This window comes from Drosophila novamexicana, unplaced genomic scaffold (assembly GCF_003285875.2).
Source record: "Drosophila novamexicana strain 15010-1031.04,08,12 unplaced genomic scaffold, DnovRS2.1 tig00001583-arrow-arrow-pilon, whole genome shotgun sequence".
Lineage (NCBI taxonomy): Eukaryota > Metazoa > Arthropoda > Insecta > Diptera > Drosophilidae > Drosophila > Drosophila novamexicana.
Window position 1 is genome coordinate 203,862 of NW_020824868.1, and position 23,402 is coordinate 227,263.

The 23,402-nt window shown below is 40.9% G+C and overlaps 2 protein-coding genes across 5 annotated transcripts; both read right to left on the bottom strand.

The window, feature by feature from the left end:
* Nucleotides 1–245: 245 nt before the first annotated feature.
* On the bottom strand, nt 246–3,158 carry LOC115768056. Its single transcript, XM_030712496.1, has 2 exons — nt 411–3,158; nt 246–357 (listed from the first exon to the last, which is right to left on the bottom strand). The coding sequence occupies exon 1, from the start codon at nt 2,985–2,987 to the stop codon at nt 564–566; it is 2,424 nt and encodes an 807-aa protein (XP_030568356.1). The 5' UTR covers nt 2,988–3,158; the 3' UTR covers nt 246–357; nt 411–563.
* Nucleotides 3,159–11,766: 8,608 nt separating this feature from the next.
* On the bottom strand, nt 11,767–23,327 carry LOC115768050 (dual specificity protein phosphatase 3). Of its 4 annotated transcripts, none has more exons than XM_030712486.1 (7): nt 23,091–23,327; nt 22,611–22,835; nt 15,764–15,823; nt 13,679–13,848; nt 13,480–13,608; nt 12,957–13,054; nt 11,767–12,893 (listed from the first exon to the last, which is right to left on the bottom strand). In XM_030712486.1, exons 2-7 carry the CDS (start codon nt 22,626–22,628, stop codon nt 12,688–12,690), a joined length of 681 nt encoding a protein of 226 aa, XP_030568346.1. In that variant the 5' UTR covers nt 22,629–22,835; nt 23,091–23,327; the 3' UTR covers nt 11,767–12,687. The 4 variants fall into 4 exon arrangements, with proteins under 4 accessions (XP_030568346.1, XP_030568345.1, XP_030568348.1 ...); XM_030712485.1 differs by having other exon boundaries at nt 12,957–13,081; XM_030712488.1 differs by lacking the exon at nt 15,764–15,823.
* Nucleotides 23,328–23,402: the final 75 nt, after the last annotated feature.

Consider the following 23,402-nt stretch of genomic DNA (forward strand, 5'->3'; position numbering starts at 1 on the left):
AGTCTGCCAATATATTGTTAAGCTTCGAAATGCATTAATAAACAAGCATCCACTTATCAAAAGTATGAGAATAGCTTATACCACGTATTTAGATCAGCTATCCGTATGTAAAGGTATCTTATTTTTATTATATCTTGCCTTATATTTATTTCTAATTATTATTCATTATGCATTAGTCATTGTGCATTTTTCATAATGCATTTTTTTTAATTATTGCAATTTATATAATGTCGCGCGCCAAACGAAGGTGGAGTTGCAATTTGAACACTGCAAGGTTTACGCCTGGCCACTGGCCATGTTACTCCGATGTTAATAGAGACAGCGTAATGCAAAACGTGCTAGTGCAAGTGTTTTATTCTGAACGGATTATATAGGTTAGAACTTAAATATATATTCCCTCAGAATCTTACCGCAGTCTTCCCTCCTACGGCCTTCTAACTCACGACAATAATGAGCTTAACATTTAAGTGATGGCGGCAACAAGCCAAATACAATGTGCCCGTACATTCACAGGGCAAAAATACATACTCTCAGAATATACTTAATACTAAACAATCGATAACTTAATTCGTCCCGCAACATCCCCGCCCCCGTGAAGGCCCTGCTTCACTCACATCCAATATGGCTAGTTTAGCCACGGGACGAGTCATCAGTCGCACTCGATTGCCGTCCGCTACGCGTACGCTGGCGCGTCGAGGTACTCCATCTGGTCCAGGGTAGAGCTCCTCCACTATGCCCCTTCGCCACTCCCTGCGTGGCACGGCTGGGTCGCATATAAACACCACATCTCCATGGCGTATCGGCTCAACGCGCGCACACCATTTCACGCGTCGCACAAGTGTAGGCAGGTACTCCAAGACCCACCGCTTCCAAAAACGATCTCGTAATAGCCGCGCTATGCGCCACTGCCTCCTTGTGGCGCATCTCTCGTCCGGCTGCTCATGAATAGTGGGTGTGTCAGGCAGATTGGCTACTCCCTTGAGTAGATCGTTCGGTGTTAGGGGGGCTTCCTGATCCACAGATACTGGCAAGTGAGTAAGCGGGCGCGAATTCACAACATTCTCGGCCTCAATCAGGAAACTCTCCAACACATGTTGCTTCGGTGCCACCTCCTTTACTGTGTGGCGAAGCACTCTCTTGACACACTGCACCATCCTTTCCCAGGCTCCTCCTTCAGCTGGGTTCGCTGGGCAGTTAAAAATCCATTCAATGCCCCTAGAAGATAGCTCACCCTGAATCTTCTCCGGCTCGAATACATCTATGAGCCTTTTGGCTTCTCTATCGGCCCCAACAAAGTTCTTTCCGTTGTCACTGCGCAACCTCAGTACAGGCCCGCGACGGCAAAGAAAGTTCCTGATCACGATTATGCAGGAATCAGTTGACAGGTCATGTGCCAACTCCAAGTGTATGGCCCTTGTTGTCAGACACGTAAACAAGGCAACCCATCTCTTTTCCTTTCGACGTCCGTTGGTCACAAGAAGTGGTCCAAAGTAGTCCAGACCCGTAAACTTAAATGGCCATCCATTGGCCTCCAGTCTGTCCTCTGGCAAAGGACCCATTATAGGTGGCGCTGGCTGCGCTCTATGTAGCTTGCACACACTACATCCAGATATTACTGTACGCAACACTCGACGCAGCTTTGTTATCCAAAACCTGGTCCTGATGTCGCCCATCGTTGCATCCACGTTTTGATGCTTCATTTTCACATGGTAGTGATACACAATCAGTTCCGTCAGTGCGTGCCGGTGTGACAAGATTATTGGCCTTCTCGCACTATGCGGTATACACAGTGCGGCATCGATCCTGCCATACGCACGCAAGACTCCATTGTCATCCAAGTAGGGCGCCAGCCCTCTTATTTCGCTTCGATGACCGACTGATTCTTCATTGTACGAGGCTCGAACCTCGTCAGGGAATGCTTCGCATTGCGCTCGCCGTATCAGCAATTTCTCAGCGTCCTCACATTCCGTAGCGGTGAGGCCGAATCTCTCAAGTTCAGTCCTATGTCCACGGCACCAGCGCGTGAACCTTAGAACCCAAGCCGTCGTCCTCACCAGCCGACTGTAGCTAGAGAATCTCTGAAATGAAATGAAAAAGTTATTTGCTGCAACTAAGGCAAATTCACTCGGCATCTCTTCTTCATCATCGCAGGATGAGTGTTCGGTGCCCGGTTCGGGCTGCGGCCAGCTGCTTTCCGGCTGCCGCAAAAATGTTGGCCCGTCTAACCATCGTGACCGTTGGCTGAGGTCTACGTGGCAGTGCGGCCTCGTTGCGTCGTCTGCTGCATTTTCAGCAGTAGGTACCCATCTCCATTGGGTAACCTTTGTTGACTCCAAAATTTCTCCCACTCGATTTCCGACGAACTGCTTATATCGACGGTGGGTGCTGCCTATCCAACGCAGCACTGTCTTTGAGTCAGTCCATAGTATGGCATCGCTGATCGCTATACTGTGCTCCTTTTTGACAGTGTCCATCAGCCTCGTTCCTAACACAGCAGCTTGCAATTCCAGTCGTGGAATTGACATCGTTTTCATTGGGGCACATTTCGTCTTGGCACATACGAAGCATACTCGCACGTCGTTGTTGTCGTAGGTTACCCTTAAGTAAGCCACAGCTGCGAATGCTGACTGGCTAGCGTCGACAAAAACGTGCAGTTGTATTGCCCGCACGGGTATTGGGCCAAAGTAATGGCGCGAGCTTCGAAATCCTTCCACATTGTTCATATCCTGAAACCATTTACTAAAGGCGCGGGCGATCTCATCTGGTAAGGGTTCATCCCATTGCACATTTCGTCGCCAGATCTCACGCATAAGTAACTTTCCAGTTATCATGAGACAGCTAAGAAATCCCAAGGGATCAAATGTTGACATGATCAAGCTCAAGAATTCCCTCTTCGTAGGTACTCGCTCCAAATTTAGCACACATCGGGGTACTTTGTGGTACCTCATGTTGAATTTGAAATCGTCCGTGGCTGGCTGCCAACACATGCCCAGAATCTTTTCTTCAGCTTCGCCCCATCCGATGCTCCTAGCAGCCCCATGTTGGCCCAGGGCGTCAGCTACGGTTGGCGAACTGGAAGTAAACTGGCACAATTCAAATCCAGCATTTGCATGTATTTCTCTTATTCTTGTTGATATGGCGATGGCGTCGCCTTCACTATCAAAACTATCCACATAGTCGTCCACATAATGACATTCAAGAATAGCTTTAACCGCACGAGGGTCTGAATCCTGATACTGCAGGGCATTCAAGGTCTTCACATAGTGCGCGGTGCTTGGCGAGCATGCTGCTCCAAATGTCATTACCCTCATCTCATAAACATCAGGCTCCCGGCGGTCATCGCCGTTTCGCCACAAGAATCGCTGGGCGCATCTATCCTGCGGTCGAATCAACACTTGATGGAACATCTCTCTGATGTCTCCACAAACGCCAACCGCACCTTCCCGGAAATGGAAGAGAACAGCCGGCAGCGACTTGTAGTGCTGCGGCCCCTTGGATAATGCCGAATTCAATGAAATGTCACCGACCTTTGCTGCCGCGTCGAACACCAGTCTTATCTTACCGGGCTTATTTGGATTTTCAACTCCAAAGTGCGGCAGATACCAAAGTTTGTCGCTGTTGGCTAAAGCGACCTCATGATGCTTCAAGCGTCGAGCATATCCTTTATGAACATAATCGTCCATAATTTTCATATAGGCTCGTTTAAACTGATCGTTACGCTTCATCTTTCTCTCAATGTTGACCAATCTTTTGTATGCCATATCGTAGCTTCGTGGCAACTCAACATTATCACGGTTCCATAACAAACCTGTCTGGTAACGTTCCCCTATTTTCACCGTGGTGTCTTCGAGTATCTTCTGTGCTCGTGCATCGTCGCTGGCTGCGACTGGTGACGTAAGCTTCACACCGAAGTTCTCGATATCAAAATAGTCGTTTACCATCTTTTGGATTGCATCCTCCTGCGACACTGCTAGGAGGCATGACTTTGTTGACGTTGCCGTTGGTTGACCTCTTACCGGCCCAAAAACCACCCATCCAAGTTCGGTGGCTGCGGCATATGGTCCCTGTGGTGCAAACCTTCTTGTTTGCATTGGCAGTCCAAGATGCGCATGGTCCAGTCCAATCAGAAGTTTTGGTACCGCCCCGCGATACGGTTTCATTGGAAGTCGTGCACCGTTGTCCAACATTTGTACATCACGTCGATGCAGACTTTGCATCGGTAAGCTCAGGTTGGACACGGCGTACACATTTCGCAGCACATAACGTTTGCGTTTGTCCGCTCCACTAATTTCCATGCTTACCACTGTGGTCGGCTCCCTGGTTGCTCTTCCACCAAACCACTGTATATTTAGTTGCCTGCGTTCCCCTTTGACATCTAGGTCGCGCAGTAGCTCGTCGTCTATCATAGTTACGGACGAGCCCTCGTCGAGGAGTGCATACGTATCGATCCGCTTATTGGCCCCGTGCAATGTCACTGGCAATATGCGGAATAGTAGGCGTTCTCCATCCGAATCGACACAACTTAAATTCGTTTGTTGCGTCAATTGAGCATCCACTGGCTGCGGTGCCCTTGTGTGCGGATCCGCTGGCTGCGGCATCCGTCCAATATTCATCACTCTATCACCCGCTGGCTGCGGTGCATTGTGACTCATAGCATCATGATCATGTAAAAGGCGATGATGCCTCTTTCGGCAACCATTGACTTGACATTCGTTTGCCCTTTTGCAGACTCTTGCCATGTGGCCATCTCGTAGGCACGAGAAACAAAGCCGGTGCCTTTTAACAAACGTCCACCTTTTTAGCGGAGAGGCTAAGTTAAACTCGTTGCAGTCCCTGACTGCGTGTTGTCCATTACAGATTGGACACTGTTTGGTGCGACCTCGGTGTCGCCCTTCATTATTCTGGTCAATGCTGGCATGCAGCACTCTACGCTTCTGCTCCTTACCATCGACGTCCACAATCGTACATACCAAATTGGCGTAGTCCGTTAACCACGCGCTAAAATGTACGACAGTCGGGAAAGGCCTAATCGTAGCTGCATGTCTGGCCCACTCCACCCTCTTGCTTGGTGGTAGCTTAGCGACCAAATCCTCCATCAGTGTAGGATTCGCTAAATGCTGTTCTCCGTTAGCTGATCGTAGAAAGGCGGCAAGGTTACTCACTCGTGTAGCAAATGGCACGATTTTCGCTATGCTGTGCTCTTGAATTGGCTGCACCTCTCGAATACTAATTAGCTGGCTGCGTATTAGTTGTTCTGGACGGCCATATCTAAAACGTAATTGTTCCATCACGTTGTTCACATTCCTGGGATGTATGAGCAACGACTTCACAGTATCACGTGCTTCGCCTTTGAGTGCCTTCAACAATCGCTGGTTATTCTCCAGATTCGTACAGTTGTACGCCAAAGTTGTTTCCGTAAACGCGCAGAAGAATATAGGCCAATCCTCAGGTTGGCCTCCAAACTCGGGTAGATCTGGTAATTTGCGTAGCAGGCATACATCGTTCCTGGGTGTCGCCCATGCGAAGTTCCCAGTTGCCTGCGTTGGCTCCAAAATGATCACAGGTTGGTTCTCTTGTGCCGGCGTGTGGCTGCGCGTTGACTGCGCAATGCCTGCAGAACAATATGGCGTCGAGCGGCTTGATGTTGTAGAACAGTTATCCATAACTGTAGCTCGTTCTACCGTTTGCAACTGTGGTCCCAAATTTCCACTCAATGAAGTAGGCAATGCCTCACTCAAAGATGGCGATCTGCTCAAAATGGCAGTTCCACTCAATATTGCAGTTTCACTCAAACTAACACTTGAATTTGGGGCTCCACTCATAATTGCAGTTTCACTCAAACTTCCACTCGACGATGGCTCTCCACTCAAAAATGGCGGCAGGTTAGCTGTACGACCCACGCCAGCATCACTCAATTTAACGGGATCAGTAACTGTACTCACATGTGCTTGACCAGTTTTTGACCTCTGCAACTCGTGCTCTAGCGCAGCGACTCTCTTTATCAAATCCATGACTTGAGCACTTGAGAGTTGCGTGCTTGGGCTTGGCGCTCCTGTCAATATGCTGGCTCGTGCACTCACTCCTGCGGCCACAGTGCCGGCAGGTTGTACCCTTGTTCCCACATCCTCGGTGCTGGGGCTTTGTGGCGCGCTCACAGCGGGAACTTGCATTTGTGATACAGTGCTCACCATTCTACTTGTCCGCTTCGGTGGCACCTCACTCGCCGTGGTAATTATCTCCTGGCCATCATTCAGGCGTGGGCTTTTCCTGGGTGACCGTTGTGTCATCCTGTTCAGCTCGGAGATGACTTCTACTATATTTTACGCTGGCTGCGTACCAATGGTAACTCTATAACTGGGGTGGAGGCCCTGCCTGTGCTGTGTCTATCTACACGCACTGTAACTCCAAAGTTACACCACGTCTTGTCTCCAGTGCAAGTCGCCCTTGCAGTTTCTTACAATAAGAACTGCGAATAAAAGATCATGTCGCGCGCCAAACGAAGGTGGAGTTGCAATTTGAACACTGCAAGGTTTACGCCTGGCCACTGGCCATGTTACTCCGATGTTAATAGAGACAGCGTAATGCAAAACGTGCTAGTGCAAGTGTTTTATTCTGAACGGATTATATAGGTTAGAACTTAAATATATATTCCCTCAGAATCTTACCGCAGTCTTCCCTCCTACGGCCTTCTAACTCACGACAATAATGAGCTTAACATTTAAGTGATGGCGGCAACAAGCCAAATACAATGTGCCCGTACATTCACAGGGCAAAAATACATACTCTCAGAATATACTTAATACTAAACAATCGATAACTTAATTCGTCCCGCAACATATAATATTAGTCACATCTTTCTATCATATCATAACATCGATAATTATCGAGAATATACAAATTTCCCAATACTCGTAGCTCTATCCACACGACTCTTCATTGTATACAAGTGTATAAGTCCAATATAAAGTAAGTAGAACAACAAAATGCTTTAAATTATTGAATACCCTTACGCTTAAACATTTGTTGACATATAGGGTATCAATTGATTCTCAGTATTGTGTTTGTATACACAAATTTATTTATACCACATATAAATAAACGTTTTATTACAGCCATAAATTGTCGCAAATTGTCATATTAATTTGTTTATTGGCTCGACTCTTACGGATTCGAAGTTTCAGTAGCCAATGAAATAATAATTTATGCACTCATATCTACTTGGATTTGTGTATCTGGATCTGTATTTCATCAACTGTCTGACTCAGCAGTTGTACGGTTCGGAGAGCTGTTAATATATGGTAAAAGCAAACTTAATGAAACATATCGCACGATGTCTGTCTCATAAATTCTAATGGATTAGCACCAGAGAGCAGTTTCCATGTGCAGTTAACCTAATTTAATTATGACTCCCAGCCGGACCGCGCTCTATGAAACGTTTATCTATTGTTTCATATGTAGAGTTCAATTTACGCCATGCAAAAAATATGTATTTACGACCCCAATTCCTAATGTCCTCCCATTTACACGCTCAAGAGCATCGATTTTGATCAGTTCTGTTTTGTGCGCCATTCGTAAACGTTTTGCAATAAGAGTATTATAATTCGCAAACTGTTTTGGTCTAGGCTCTATTAAGTTTAACCGTAAAATTCTAGTTTGGTCTTGGGTCGCTTTTGCTTCTTACCAAATGTACTCGATATACTTATTACAAACGCAACAATAACATGTGACTAGGCACTGCACCCATATTTCCAAACTGACAGCAACAATACAGAACACAAACTGTTTGCATAGCAATGCTAGTTATCCATGAATACTTTATGTATATATGTATATATATATATATATATGAAGATATATATTTGCGTTGCCATTAACCTATCCAAGGGGACAAACCCCGGTGGAGAGCTTTGAGAGAACCGTACGCAGCTGTTGTTGCCTTCAACTATTTGTTGAGCTTAAGGACAATTCGAATTGGGTAACTACCCTGGGCCCAAGCGAACATATGAGTGCGAATGTGAGTGTGGGTGCCTTTGGCTGAGTGCGAGTGTGTGTACTTATTATTTTAACTCTTTTGCATGTGCCATGGTGCTGCTGTTGGTGGTGTCCGTGTCTGGCTCCTTCCATTTAGCGCAGATGAAGATTAATTACAGGGAAATTCGTAACATTTTTCATGCTTAATCTTGGCGCTCATCAGAACGCACCCAACCAACCCCCCAACCTCCCTGACACCCTGCCCTATCCGAACTACCCCATCCATTTGCCCGCTAAAGCAAACGCCGCACGTGGAGTAAAACTAACTTATTAATAATAATAATTGTTTTATGTGCGTTTGTTGCTCCCCTCGCCAGCCGCTCAGCCCCGCTGCTCCTTCGCCTATTTGCAGAGCCGGAACATGTGTCACAGTTGGGGGATCACCCGGAGACGGCGGCCACTCGCAACGGGGCTTAAATGTGTGTATTTGAAAAATGATTTCTAGCAGCTTAGCCCAAGAACTACAATGCATTTGGCTGGGAAAACCGTCATTGAAACCGACCAACCCCAAAATAAACTAAAAAAAAAAAACCCGAAACTAGTTTACGCTGCTGGACGCCCTTGCCATTTGACCAGGTCCAACAGAGAAGAAGCACAAGTAGATACTCCATAGGAGGCTGGGTTGATTGACTACAGCATAAAATTACAAATTATATATATATATTTTTTTGTCTGGAAAACTTTTCGTTAGTTGAAGCTAAATTCTAAAATATATCAAGTTTTGTTCCAATAATTAGCGCAAAATTCTGAAAATATTTGCAATGCACTCAAAAATTCCAATTTATTTTACTTAATAGAATTTCAATACTAATTTTGACTGGAATGTTCTGTTAAGATATTTCGACATATCAAAGAGGAAATATTTATCTAGGCAACATATCAACAAACTCATGAAAAGATTTTGAATACTTTCCAAAATTGTGCATTTGTTTTGTTTCATTTAATATGAATTCGACTAAAGAAAATAAAAAAACATTTCGAGAACATTTCGAGAACATATTCGAAAAATGTTCGAAAAGTAAATTAAATTATAGAAGTCATTTTTGTATACAATTGAGTACTTGTTTTTGCTGCTTCTGAGGTTAGTTAGAACTTTGACAAAAAATGAAGACTAATGAAAATAGAAAAAAAATGCCCCAAATTTTCGATGTCAATTTTGTAATAAAAACTGTGTACTTACCTTAATTATCTCTCGATTTCAATTCAACGTCTTTTTGCAGGGTTTTTGGAATTTAAAATATAACAGACATGAGAAACTTTTTATAAAATCCAAAAATAAATTCTCTGCAAGAAAGATAGCAATAGTAAATCATAATCATTCAAAATATATATTTCTATTTTATTTTATAGGGTATACATACAGCGGCTAATTTTTGTTGCATGCCTAGCTGACTGTCTGTCAGTTTGTTTTTGTTGAACGACTTTTTACGGCTGCTACCTGTTCGAGGCTGGGCGTTGGTGCGGGTCTCTTAAGTGGCCTGCTGGTCAGCTAAAGCCGCCGGAGACATTAATTTTATTGTTTGGACTGCGCGCGCGCAAGATCGAAATCTTCAATCTTGAGTGTTCTTGTGGCGCAGTTATTGATTGTTTTAAATTAGGGTCAACTATGCGGCGCGCAGCGTCCAGGTTCCAGGTTGTGGGTTCCAAGTTGCAGGTTCAACAGTTGCGCCCCCCGCTCTCGGCATGCTCCAGGTAGCAATTTCTTTTAATTACAAGCTCCGCTTTCGAGGCACAACACTCGCGCCGATAACCAGTCGTCGCCGCTGCAGGTGTTGCCAGGCAGTTAGCAGGCGCAACTAATGTCTAGATAATGGGCCCCCACTGACCTCCCCCCGACAGACGACCAGCGACCCACCCGACTGTTGGCCAGCAGACAGAAGCCAGAGGAAGAAAACACAACAAACCTCATCCAGAAGCAATTGGATTTACGGTGGCAATTTGTAAGTATGAGCCACAAAATTAAATTTTAAACGTTTTCTCAGCTGGTGGCGGAAACTACAAAATACACTGGCCCATAAAAGTACACACACACACATGCATATTTCGATCGTTACAGATTATGAAAACATAAAGGTTTCATAGCATGAACAAGCCCAAGCCGAGCCAAGGGCTTAATATGCTTTATATAATAGGTTCTAGTCAGAATTTATACACCTAGTTTGAGAACCAAAGGAGCGAGAGGGTGAACTTCTTATAATTTAAAATCATGTCTCTGATATTCGTAGTATTTAAAATATTTCAATTGAATAGTTTCTTGAATATTTAAATATTACAAATAAATATTAACATAAAATAGTTTAAAATACAAAAAAATATATATATATACATATATATGTATGTATAAATAGAAATAGAAAAATACCTGTCATGTTAAAGCTAATATTGCAGACCGATTCTTGGCAAAATAATAAATAAAAGTAAATTAAAAAGCAAAGTACATAAACGTAATACCCTTTACAAATAGTTTACCTTTTTCCAATAGACTTAGGACATACATAGCAAGGCTGCAAATTAGGGTTAAAACGAACAGATTGAACTGCATGAAATTCTAGAATTTTATTTACCCTGAATCTGATAATTATGCTAACAAGAGAACTAAGAAAATAAGAAAATCGCACGTAATTAATTAAATTAATGATAAATTAAGTAGTTACATAGCAAACTGAAAGAACCTGAGCTTAAAGACGTGGAACATCGCAGCCACAAAAATGTCTGTTGCGCTTGGAGCCTTTGTTGAGTTGACCATAGAAAATACATGTATATGTATTTAGTCAAGTCGATTAGGTCATAGCGCGTTTGGTTCAGGGATTATAGGTGCTAGATATATGCTCGAAATCATAAAATCATTAAGGTATCTATTAAGCTCTTATGCGACTAAAACAATCCAATCTATTGCCTGTATATAGGATATGTAACGATTTTATTTGCTATATATTGATTATATATGCTATATATCGATTACATATGCTATTACATATCGATTCAGCTTATCTGAATTTATGCCATCAGTTTCCTTCAACTGATTGAAAAACGTATAAAAACAAAATTATATTAAATATATGACAGAGTTCACAAACGGTTTTTGAATAATGTCACAGAAATGTTTTTTTCAATATTTTAGAATATTTGTCAAGGTTTTTTTTTTATCAATCACTTCTTAGAGTCTGTTAGTTTTATTATTTTATTCGCTTTTCGCTTTCTTCGCTTTTATTATTTCGTTTTTATTTCTGCTCATACATGTTCTAGAAAATATGAATTTGGTTGTTTTTTTTATACATTTTTTTGTTGGATTTCCTTCTTCTTGTTGTTGTTCTTTTTTGTTAGCTTTGCTATTTCATTGTACAATAGTTGAATATACGCATATATGTACAAACATATTAGTTTGTGTGTATATATCATTTTTATATAGGGTGTGTATAACGCATGTTGTATATACTAATTATACATTAAACAGATTTTTTATCAGTTTTTTTTATTTTTTATTTTTTTTTTCATTTTATACGCATCTTGTGTTCTATACATTGTTCCATTTTGTGTTGTTTCATTTTGTTTAGGTTTTTTCAGCTTTTCTTATATGCCTAAGTGCATATACGCTTAAGAGTATATGCTTGTATGTGGGCTATATATGCAGGTAGGACATGAACCGTAAAATAACAAAGAGTTGCATACAAAAAATATCATAGGAATACATGTATATCAATATATGTGTATATGGTATAGGTAAGTATATATTTAGTTTTGCATGCACATCTATACATATCTATATATATATATATGTATATGTGTATATGCATATATATGCCTTGGTGTTCAGATGTCAGCTCGATCCTTGCAATTATTGTTTCACGCTGTGCTGTAGATCGTCGATCCATGCCTAGGTAGCTATGTATGTGGGAGGGGTGTGCTGATACCCAGTAAATGGAAGTACGACCGAATATATTTGTATATGTATGCATATAACGAGATGTCACGATTAGACAATTGATTTGAACAGCTTTTTATATCAGAAGACCAAGTTACCATTAAGTCGTTAGCTTTTTATGTTTATAAATAGTTTAGAACAACGCTTTGTCTGTATATATGTGTGTGTGTGTGCATGTGTGTAATATATATACGTAACACCCATATGCGCCCCTTTTGGAATTGTGTCAAACTCTTATATATACCCATCAAAATATATCTTTTTTATGAATCTTCAAAATTTATATCATGATTAGGGTAGCGCGTGTAAACGTTGCATTTGTGTACTTGTTGTGTGTGTGTGTGTAGCTGTTTTGACACACGCTTATACGCTGCAGCCATATCATAAAATTGAAACTTGTTTAAACATGAAATACAACTGTATAGTGATTTCTTTATACTGATTGCTTAAACATGAAATACATATTTATACTGATTTCTATACTTACTCAGAATTCATATCATGATTTAAGCACAGCGCATAAACGTTGCCCATGTGTGTGTGTGTTTTTATAACTCTTAGCAATACAACAATTCTGTGTGTTTTTTTTCTTTAGCCCATTGTCAGCATTCTTTCTATCCTTATCCTATACATCTATAGATATATATGTGTATGTGTGTGTGTTGTGTGTGTGTTGTATATATATATATATGTAGATATATATATCTTTGGTTGTGTTGGGTTTTGGTATTGCCTTAGTAGGGATAAAGGTTCTTGCGCTTCAGCTCCATATCGAGATCGGCCAGCTGCTGCAGAAAGCCATCATTTGGTCGTATTTCACGGCGCATGCGCACCGTCCGTATCGCGTCTACGGCGGACATTTTGCGGCAGATCATCAGATAGGCCAGCACACAAGTGGCCGACCGAGACATGCCCACCAAGCAGTGCACCAGAATTTTGCCTAGAAAGAATTTGAATTGCATTTAATTGAAGAAAGCTTTATGATATCGAATTTTGTACTCACCGCCGCTGCTGATGGCGCTGTCTATGAATTTGGCTGCCACATAGAAGTAACGGGATATATCTTGCGTTGGGGCATCGACCATGGGGAAGCCCATATATCTAAAAATGCAATCCTTATGTTGGCGTCTAGACACATACACACACATAGATACAAATATGTTGCGAGTAGCACAACAAAATGGCCCACAGTGAGACATGATGACAATGCGATTGGTCAAATGTGTGGGTGGGGATGTGTGTGTGGGTGGGGGTGTGGGGGTGTGTGGGGGGTGTGAGGTGGTGTGTGTGGGTGTATTTGTGTGATCATGTGTATACATATATACAAACGATAGTGTACGGTGGATGAAATAAAAAGAAAAAGAAATTTTTGGCGTTTTTTTTTTTAGGATTACAATTTTGTTTGCGTTTTCGCGATAAACCAAAATGCCAGAATCGATATTGAGCAAATAAATCGATAAGTAATGTGCATGAGCAGCCCCCGCATTTTGATCATGAACTCGACGCCTTAACAACTCCACACTCACCTAATGCTGGGCATATCACGATAGTAACTGTGTCCCGTGTCCACCTGACCGTAGCGACAGCCCTCCGCGGCATTCAGCACATGCGTAATGCCCATCATTCGCAAATAGGTTTTGTTTTTGGCCGCCGCGCTGCAAAAGGCAGAAGAATCATATTGAGTATTAGCACGGAATGGAGTTCATGGAGTGCACAAGGACTCACGCATCGCCAATATAAATGCCCGGATAGACCTCATCACAGTCAACATCGTGTATGGCGCACTCGGCACGCCTCAGGCCGGGCAATGTCCGGCACGGGGCCATCGAATAATGCAGTACTCGCTGCAGCTGGCGTCCTGTGGTCTGTTCGGAGGTTTCCAGACGGCTGGGCGACTGCAAGCAAATAGTTAATAAACAATTCAATTAACTCATTTTGTTCAAAATCATATTTGGAAATTGTTGCAAGTATTTGTCATGCGCAAATTCGCAAATTATGCTTGGCAAGGTTGGTTAGTAAATTGCGAGAGTTCCTTTTACTGGGCTTAAGAAGTTTATGTGTGGCACAAAACTTTTAGATAAAGGACTCTGTCTTCTATCTGCGGAACTTGCGCAAGATGTTAGTTATTAATCAAATACATAAATATGGCTGAAGTCCAAAAGACTTTCTAGACTCGAGTATGTTTACGGAAAGTCTTCAATAGCCCGGTTTTTAACCGAACCGCCGGAATTGAAATTTGTCTATGTATTGTATACACCTCTATACCCTGAACCATGCCTTATTTATAACAAATTAAATAAGCTTAAGTCTTGACTTGAGCATCGAGATATTTACTAGCCTAAGTAAATATTTTAAATTCTATAAATAAAAAAAGGGGGATACAAAATAAATTAGAGAAAACATTTCAAATTTTAAGCATTTTAAGGTATATTTAAGTCAGATATCAAAGGGGGGACATATAACATGGAGATCGATAAGCAAGCGACGCATTAATAGAACTCAACACCATATTTAATATTATATACCCAGCATTATATTGCAGTTCGTGGTGGTCTTATAGAACTGCGTTTGCTACAGAACAATTCTAGTAAAAATTAAATTACATTAATTAGCATGCATAGCATGCATATTTATACTACTTTAAGCATTAACAATTGTATTATTGATAATAGAATGTGCGCATATATATGAAAGAATGTTTGTCGCTTGACTCGAGCCGACATCATTTGGGTCAATATGCCGAAATCGGGTTGTTTTGTGCTCGAATAGCGCGCTACGGAAATGTAAATTTGTGTAGATTTTGGCAAGTGGAAATTATTTATGGGCATCTAGAGTACTGAGCGGGTTTGTTGGCAAAAGCTCGGCCAGCAAATTTGATGGCAAAGGCGAAGGTCGCGCCTTTTCGCGTCCTTGTCTCGCCTGCTCGTTTGTCAATTGTCAGGGACAGTCGCCAAAGTCAATGGGGAAAGTGAAACATTTTCTTTTTGTATTTTCTTTCATCTATATTTTTCTTTTTTTTTTAATTTTTTTAGTTCGCATTTTAGTTTCGCTTATCGGCTGTCTCTGCTTTGTCATAACATATTCAAATAAAATCAGCGACAGCGCGGCGCCGACAAGAGCAGAGCTGGGAGGGCGGATGGGAGATGGGCTTGGCTGGCGGGCTGACGGACTGGCTGGCAGGAGGAGGGCAGAGCAGGGGCGCAATGTTTGTTGTTATTGTTTAAGAAGAAATATATAGAAACTTTTACTTTTTGCCGCGGCATTCGACCCTGAGACCGCAGCACAGAAGCCAAAAGCAAAATCAGAGAGCAAAAGTTCTTTCACTTTTTCTATTCGATTTTGATCCATTGTGACTGATCTCTGGCACATGCACACACATACAAATACACGCACATATACACAAATTGACACAGCACGACAATTTATCTAGACACACACACACACAAACAAACATATCTATATGCTTAGCTATACATTTGCATATCTCTGAAGCATATTTATACACAACATTAACATTTGATTCGTTTAGCCACAAGATTTATGCGAACAACAACTTTGAATCTGTGGAACATTTAACTTAAGTTAGATTTCGCCAAGGCCAAGTAGTCTTTTTTTTATTTTATTTTTTTTTTTTGGGATTAGTAGTTTTTTGTTGCAAGCAGCAAATGCCTATTAATAAGCTTAAACATTTGGCCATTCGAGCATCAAGTTAGTTGTAGCAGTGCTGTATTACACGTTGTTTGAGCACACATTAGGAATGAAATTACACAGCACTGGTCGCATGCATTGCGCTTAGGAACTCAGACAAACCTGATAATAGTGCGGACTATATCTATCGCCAATGCTGCTGCTGTATCTGTCGGTGAGTAGCTGTAAAAAGTGTTCAAGATCAGAGTACAAAATAATCAAAATAGTGTTGCAAAACAACAAAGGAAAGATAAGGACACATAGAGTGTAGACAACAGGAAAAGCTTAAATACCTTAAAAACTATGTACAGACTTATGACTCTGGACAGCATAAACTGCCGGAAATGACAAGTGAATAGAAGTGTTCTCGAAAAATGCTGATTTCTAAATATTTTTTTTAACTCACAACGATTTTCTAAAGACAAAGAAGTTTTCAAATAAGATTTTATAATTTGTGTATATGTGATTTAAACTTTTAAGGCAAATGAAAACTTAAAACTAAATTGCTTGAAAGTCAATATTAATCATATTTAAAATAATATGTGTGGGATTGAGACTTCTATATGATCTGTAGAGACATTGTAATAGGATAAGGCAACTATACTGTGTTGCTAAATATGTCAATTATAAGTACAAGAAATAGATTACACATAATTCCAAATGAGAACGATATTATTTAAAATGTCAAATATATATTTTTTAGATTTAGTGACATTATAGCTTGATCAAAAATAGAAAATATGTCACTGAAATTGAATTTCATATATGTCACATCATACGCTGTTCCAAAGAACTGCCTAGGCAACGGGCCTACGTAGAAGTCTAGTAATAGCTATATTTAGATCAATTCAATACAAACATATGATATAATATAGAAATTTTCTTTGAGGCCAAATTGCAGGTGGCTGACAGCTCTCAAGGAGGGGGCGCTGGGATATGAAGATGAGACAGAACCGAAGCATTTCGCCTTCAGGTGCACAAAAAGGCGTTGGCGTCGTTGATTTTGGCTTTTTTTTTTTTTGGTCACTGTCGACGCCTTGACCTTGTTCCGCAAAACACAAACAAACAACAAGATGCTCACTCTAACCGCACATATATGTGTGCATATGTGTGTGTATATATATGTGTGCGTGTGTCTAAAAATACACAGCACATGCACAAAACGCTGCGAAAATCGCTGCTAAATGAAAACTGCTCAGCGAATAACATTTTCGACACATTCCTCGAACGGTTGGAAATATTTTCAAAAATCCACGAAATGTGCTTGTGTGTTGCCCATTTAGCCATTTTATAGCTAAAGCAGCTAGCTATTTTATCAGACGTATGATTGTTGAGTAAATTAGCTTTTTTACAGTTTTTTTTGGCCCATTCGTGGTCAGCAAGCTAATTTTGCAATTTTTAGCTGTTGTTAACACAGAATTACGCTACTTTTTTAGAAGCACTTGACAACACTGTTCGAGAAGCGTTTAGTGGACTCATATTGTCGACGATGCGTCATGCTGAGGCACGGCGAATGATCAGCATTGGGTGCCACCCGCATGTCGAGGCAATTTAGCTGGACTTAGTCTGTGATTAAATGTTAAATGGAACTTAATCATCAGCATTTCGCCGCCGAATCGAGTCACGTATATTTAGAATATCGTTGAGTATGTTATTTTGTGCATTTTTATTGGCACTTCGCCCCGTGTCTATGCAAGGTGTCGCTCGTTTTTGTCGCTTTTAATAGCCACAGTGCCAACGGACTGGCCCGCATAGACACCTTTATAAAGCCAGCTACTTGATTGCCGCCGCAGATACAGATACAACAGGCACACACGTGCATGGCCACATTGTTTGATCTATTAGTTAGTCGGCTCGTCTCCATTTCGTGGTTATGTGGTTATGTGTTTAACCCATGTCTGACATCGTTCGACCCCGAGCACTTCCTGCCAAATAACAAAACTGTGTCAGCTCAGCTCAGGCCAGGTCAAGCGTTTGACCAAACGGCTAGCTGCAGCTGCAGCTGAAAACTGTTGCAACGCTCGCACGATGGAGGCAAACCAAATGCTGTCAACGTGGCGTATACGTGCCACACACCCTTGTTGCGACCTGCCACTAGACACTTGCCTTATCAGTGCCATCTAATGATAGCCTTTTGGGGCGAATGACAAACTAAATGGCTAACATCGCTGAGATCATCAACCCTTACTGCTAAAGGACAGGCCCCTGCTTTAGAATTTTTTTCTATACGAATTTATAGTTTTGGCAAATTTATTTTATATTAAATCTAACTATATTATTGTATTCAAATGTTATTCGCATATGACACACTCAGGATAAGTTTTGGAAATTTGATTACATTTTATAGAGAACGTGTATTTCGTATTTTGTTGGTAGGCAATAAATTTTCCATAAATTTAAAAACTATTTTACACATATAAAGAAATGTATACATTTCTATTTGTTGTTCATTTTATTTACTGTCGGCCTTATTTCACACAAAAATGCAAATGAAAAATACTCAAAATTGAATTTTAGCTGCCCAATAAGTGCGAAAAATCGACAGGCATGCTGAAAACTATGATTGAAAGACTTAAGTATGTGGGAATTACGCTGGCCTAAAAACTAAATATGAATGGGAAATAATGGGTAGGTTGAATTCGACGGAGGGGCACAGGAATGGGTCAGCTAGAGATATGCATGCATATCCATATGTCCAACGGTACGTATACGTATTCTGCAGCTCAACGCACCAGCACAGTGGGCCAAATTGAACATTTGTTGGCCAAAAAATAATAACCTAAACATAAGTTACAGTTTTATTGAGCTGACGCCTGGGCTCAAATATGTTATACAGCACGATCAAAGTAAATACATATTTTTTGTGCCAGCTAGTGTCAGTCTGGCCCATAGTGCAGCGTCTAGGAACAAGAAGAGAAAAGAACAATCCGAATGCAATGACATGCAAGCTTGCAGACAAATTTATTGATTTAACAGCCCGCCAAAAAGACGATAAGTAATGGCAATGGTAATAAATAAACAAAATTAAATAAATAGCATGTACAATTATTAAAGATCTTGCGACTTGGCGCAGAGTTTGTTAATGCGCCTCAGCGCGGGCTTCACGTGTTAAGGGATACGCAAACAAGTTGGCAGCTAAATTTTTTTGTCTCGTTTACTCAATGACTCAAGCGAAGAGAAAACGGGAAAAACAAAAACAAAGGCGGAAAAACAGAAAAACTGCTTAATGAAAATTGCGCAAATTAAATGCGCAGTAGTTTTTAATTTGCCATTTAAGGTGTGCGGCACATTTGTTGTGTTGTGGGTTCGAGGTGTGGGACAGCTCATCAAATCGTCTATTTATTGCTATACATGTTGTTTTTTTTTTCTCTCGTGTTGCTTGTTGCTGTGTTTGTTAACAATTTATGCATTAAATGCATTGCTCAAGGCTGATAGGGCGCCAAAAATGGGGCTCGAAATGTGGTTTGATACTGTTTTCGAAGTATTGAATGGCTGAGCTAGCGATGAGCACGTGATACTCTCGTGAATGTAAAAGTCGACACTGGCTTAATAACAAAAAGTTAGTTAGTGTAAGCGATATTTCAGTTTATAGCACAGACTACTATATCGGGTACCATATAAATGGGAATTGGACGAAAAAGATAAGTATTTACATATTCAATATGCGTTTGAGTACTATGAGTACTATGAGTACTATGGATATTTAATATGAATAGCTTATGAGTATTACGGAAATAGAAAGTATACTAATTATAAATATACATATGGTATAATAATTATATATATGTATAAATGCATATTAATGATAACTTTTGTATGTGTCTTTAGCATGTGTATACTTAGAGTACTGCGTGTACTTGGGATGTATAGTGAGTAGTATGTGAGTAGTATATAAGTACTACGGAAATAAAGAGTATATTAATAATAGACTCGTATAGGCTTAAATATTTCTTCTGTATCCTTTATATACTAAGACTACCATGACTTCTTTGAATGTTTCATCGTTTGAGTGCTTAGAGTACTATGAGTGTCATACAAGTACCAAGAAAATACGAAATTTACTAATAATATTTTTTATACATTTTCTGTGTTTTGAGCATTTGTGTGCTAAAAGTACTATGAATACTTTGAATATTCCAGCATTTGAGTGTTGAGAGTACTACAAGTACTTTTGATATGCAATGTGAGTAGGATATGAGTACTTGCCAGTATACTTAAGGGACATACACATACAATATATAAACGTGCCATCATTGCTTATATGTGTTCTAAGCATTTGAGTACTTGAAGTAGTATGCGTACTTTCAAAATACAATGTGTGTATCATGTAAGCACCATGGGAAAATACGTATAGCAACTTGAATGAATACAAGTTACCTTTTAAAGCTGACTGTTCAGTTCATGTCTAACTAACTCATTACATTTTTGGTGATAATTGTTTTTCTTTTTATTTTTATTTATTTTTTTCTTTTTTCATTATTTCTTAGACAATGGCATGGGCAACAACAATAGCGACAACAATTCGCTTTAAAGTGGCCGCTCGGCATTTTGCCTTTCGCTTTTGCTCAATGAGGCGCAACAGCTGCCAATCGACGACCGCTGGCGATGCTACACGCCCACAATGTGCGCCCACATAATTGTTAAGTGTGCGCCATCTATATATAGGCCATATATAGGCGTATACTCATATATAGAACATACACAGTACATCTAGCCACAACGGGGAGATGTACAACGCTCTATCGATCGTTCAATTAGCGCGCTCAGCGCCAACCCAACAACAACAATGGAAAACAGCAACAACAACACGACAACAACATTGACAGCCAACCGAATGACATTGACATTTCAGCTAAGCGATTGGGCTTTATATTTAATTTTTTTCATTTTCTTTTTTTATTTTTTCCACATTTGTCCCCCTCTTTTTTAAATGCACATTACACGGAAGCAGCGAATGGCTGCCCAATTAAATGCACGCCCCTGAGGGGGATAGGGTGGGGGGCGCTTTATTCGCTTCAGTGGCTGCGCCCCACATTAGGCCCAGCAACCAGCCCAAAACGCAAATTCTATGCCAGCGCCCTCAATTTAATTAATTTTGCATTCAGCTGCTTTATTTTTCAAGTTCAATAGATGCGACTCCAAGTCGACGCCAAAATGCCAAACATTTGATTCACGCTGTGTTCGAGTGTGCGTCTATCTCTGTCTCTCTCTCTCTCTCTCTCTCTCTCTCTCTCTCTCTCTCACTCTCTGTGTGTGTGGGTGTGTTTGTGTGTGCTTGGCGAGGCAGATTAGCCTTGAAGGCCCGCCACATGGTCAGAGCAGCGGGTGTTACCGCTTTGGGGCATTTTACTGTAAAATTTTCGTTGATAATTAAGTTAATTGGCCCACGCGACGTATGAGTAATCTGCTTAGGCTTAGCCCCACCCCCCCACGACACCCATCCACCCTTCAAAAGCCTATTACATATATCCGTTTGCGGGTCAGTCGACGAATGCGATACTTGTAATGCAGCTGACGCTTATGTCGTGGCCCCGATAAGTGCCAAAACGGCAAGTAATTGCAACGTGCCCCACATTGGGCGCCACAAAAAGCAGGAGAATGAGCCCAGGTCTAAGTGATTGCACACACGAATATAGATCAAAAGCAAAGCTGATAAGTGTTACATTACATTCAATAAGGATAATGTATATTTGGAAAATTAAGTTAAAAATAAATAAATAGAATTGCTGAGTGCGCCCAATTGAATACCGTAAATGAAATTTGAATTCCCAGCTTCAGTTTGCTTCATTTGACAATATCGGCTGATTTTTAATAAATGACTCTTCACTTTGAAGAGTCTTTAGAAACTGGAGTGCTCCCAATTTAAGCAGCTTAAGGGTAGGCTAAATTAATTAAATTGGGATACGGTTGTCCGTTGAAGGACGAATCTTCCAAGATATGCATGGTGGGTTATTTATACGTAAATTGGTCAACTTAACTAATCGTTAACTACTGGTCTGATTAAAACAGCCAATTTAATTTCTCTGTTCTAACTGGACCTAACTTTGTATACATTTTTTTATCTTAAGATTTGCTCAACTAACTTTGCTTGGACAGGGTTAACTTGAAATTTTTTCACTCGTGTATTATATATGTGAACATTAAACTATTAAGCAAGTTGTTTATAGAGTGGAGTACTGCGAATGAAGCACGTTGCAACGGGATGCGCACGCCTCACGTTGGGCGCCACAACGCATATGATTGCATTTGTGCACGATAAACTTAATAAATACAATTCCTACATGATGATAAACCATAAAGTGAAGTTTAGAATAAATAGCGAGCTTTTGTGCGTTTTAAATTACGCGCCAATGCAGCGGAAATGTTTGCTAAACTGCTCACGACAGCAAATTATGGTTATTGTTGTGGAAATACATACAAAAGTGTGAGTGGGTGTGTGTGGGTGTGTGTGTGGGTGTGGGTGTGTGTGTGGGTGTGTACATCAAGCATTATACAAAAGGCACTTGAACTTTGCTTTCGCCATAGAGCATTTGCATTTAGGAGGCCTTGTGTGCATGAATGGGTTAAGGGTTGCGGAGCACGTTGAATTGCTTGTTGTGTGTGTGTGTGCCAAGGCTCTGTGCTGCAAGGTGGCTGCTGGCAGCTGCAAAATGGCACACACACACACCTACACATACACACACAGGTGAACGTGGAAAAGTGGGCTTGGCCTTTGCCTTTGTAATCTAATGCAGCCACAAATTGGGTCAGCCACACGGAGATGCGCTCAAGGTCAGCAGCGCCATGATGAAAACAGCATCAACAACATAGCCAGCTGCTAAACATCAGCTGCTCCAGCTGACAGTTGCCCAAAAGTGTGACCAGAGCACAGGACAAAACTGGATAGGACCAAAGTAAACTAAACTAAAATAAACTAAGCCAGGAGCGAATGCGCTCGGTGCTGCTTTGAAGTTCATTTTGGGCCACTTACCGCATATCTCCATGACATCTTAATCAATTTCTGTGTGTGTGTGTGCGGGGTGGGTGTTGTGTGTAGGTGTTGTATGTGTGTGGGTGTGTGCTGGCTTCCTTATTAGCTGCCTCGTCGCGCTGCCTGCTTCTGCTCCTGCTCCTGCTCCTGCTCCTGTTCCTGCTGTTGCTCCTGGTCACGACGACTCGTTTGTTGCTCCCGCTTCGCGTTACTGTGGCTACCTTCCTGTTTGTTTGTGTTCAGGTGTTGAGTAAATGCAAAATAATAGATGATAATTGTTAACTACAGTAAACACAACAATAACGACAACAACAGCAGCAACAGCTAGAATAGACGCTGTGCCAAAACAAAAAAAAAAAAAAGAGAAGTGTCTTGCACTTGTTTTGAATGGCAACAAATCTCAGTTGAAATTTTGGGCACACACTTGAAAAAAATAAATAAAATGGGGATATAAAGTTTCCCAAATTTAGTTGAACGCACCTTTACAAAAAACACGTCTAGAATTTTATATATATATATATTTAATATATATAAATGTATATATATAAAAATATATGTATGCAGCTGCTGTTTGGTTTAAAGACTTAATTTGAGAGATCTCTCAATTAATTTGTTATTGTTTTTATTTCAAATTGTTTTCTTCGATTTTTTTGATATATTTTGTTGAATTCTTTTTGGTTTGCAGCGCCCAGTTCTCGCTTATTTTTTTGCGTTCTGGCGACGTACTTTTTGCGACTGATTTGCAAAGCGGCTTTCGCTTTGGGGTTGGTTTTTGTAGGCGTCCAAAAGCTT

Bases quoted from the DNA above. Each gene is read 5' to 3' on its own strand.
- LOC115768056 (XM_030712496.1), bottom strand. From the start codon at position 2,987: ATGTGTTGGCAGCCAGCCACGGACGATTTCAAATTCAACATGAGGTAC.
- LOC115768050 (XM_030712485.1), bottom strand. The intron at 13,849-15,763 runs GTTTGTCTGAGT...ATTTGCTTGCAG, and splicing joins ATAGTCCGCACTATTATCAG to TCGCCCAGCCGTCTGGAAAC. The intron at 12,894-12,956 runs GTGAGTACAAAA...AATTCTTTCTAG, and splicing joins CAGCGCCATCAGCAGCGGCG to GCAAAATTCTGGTGCACTGC.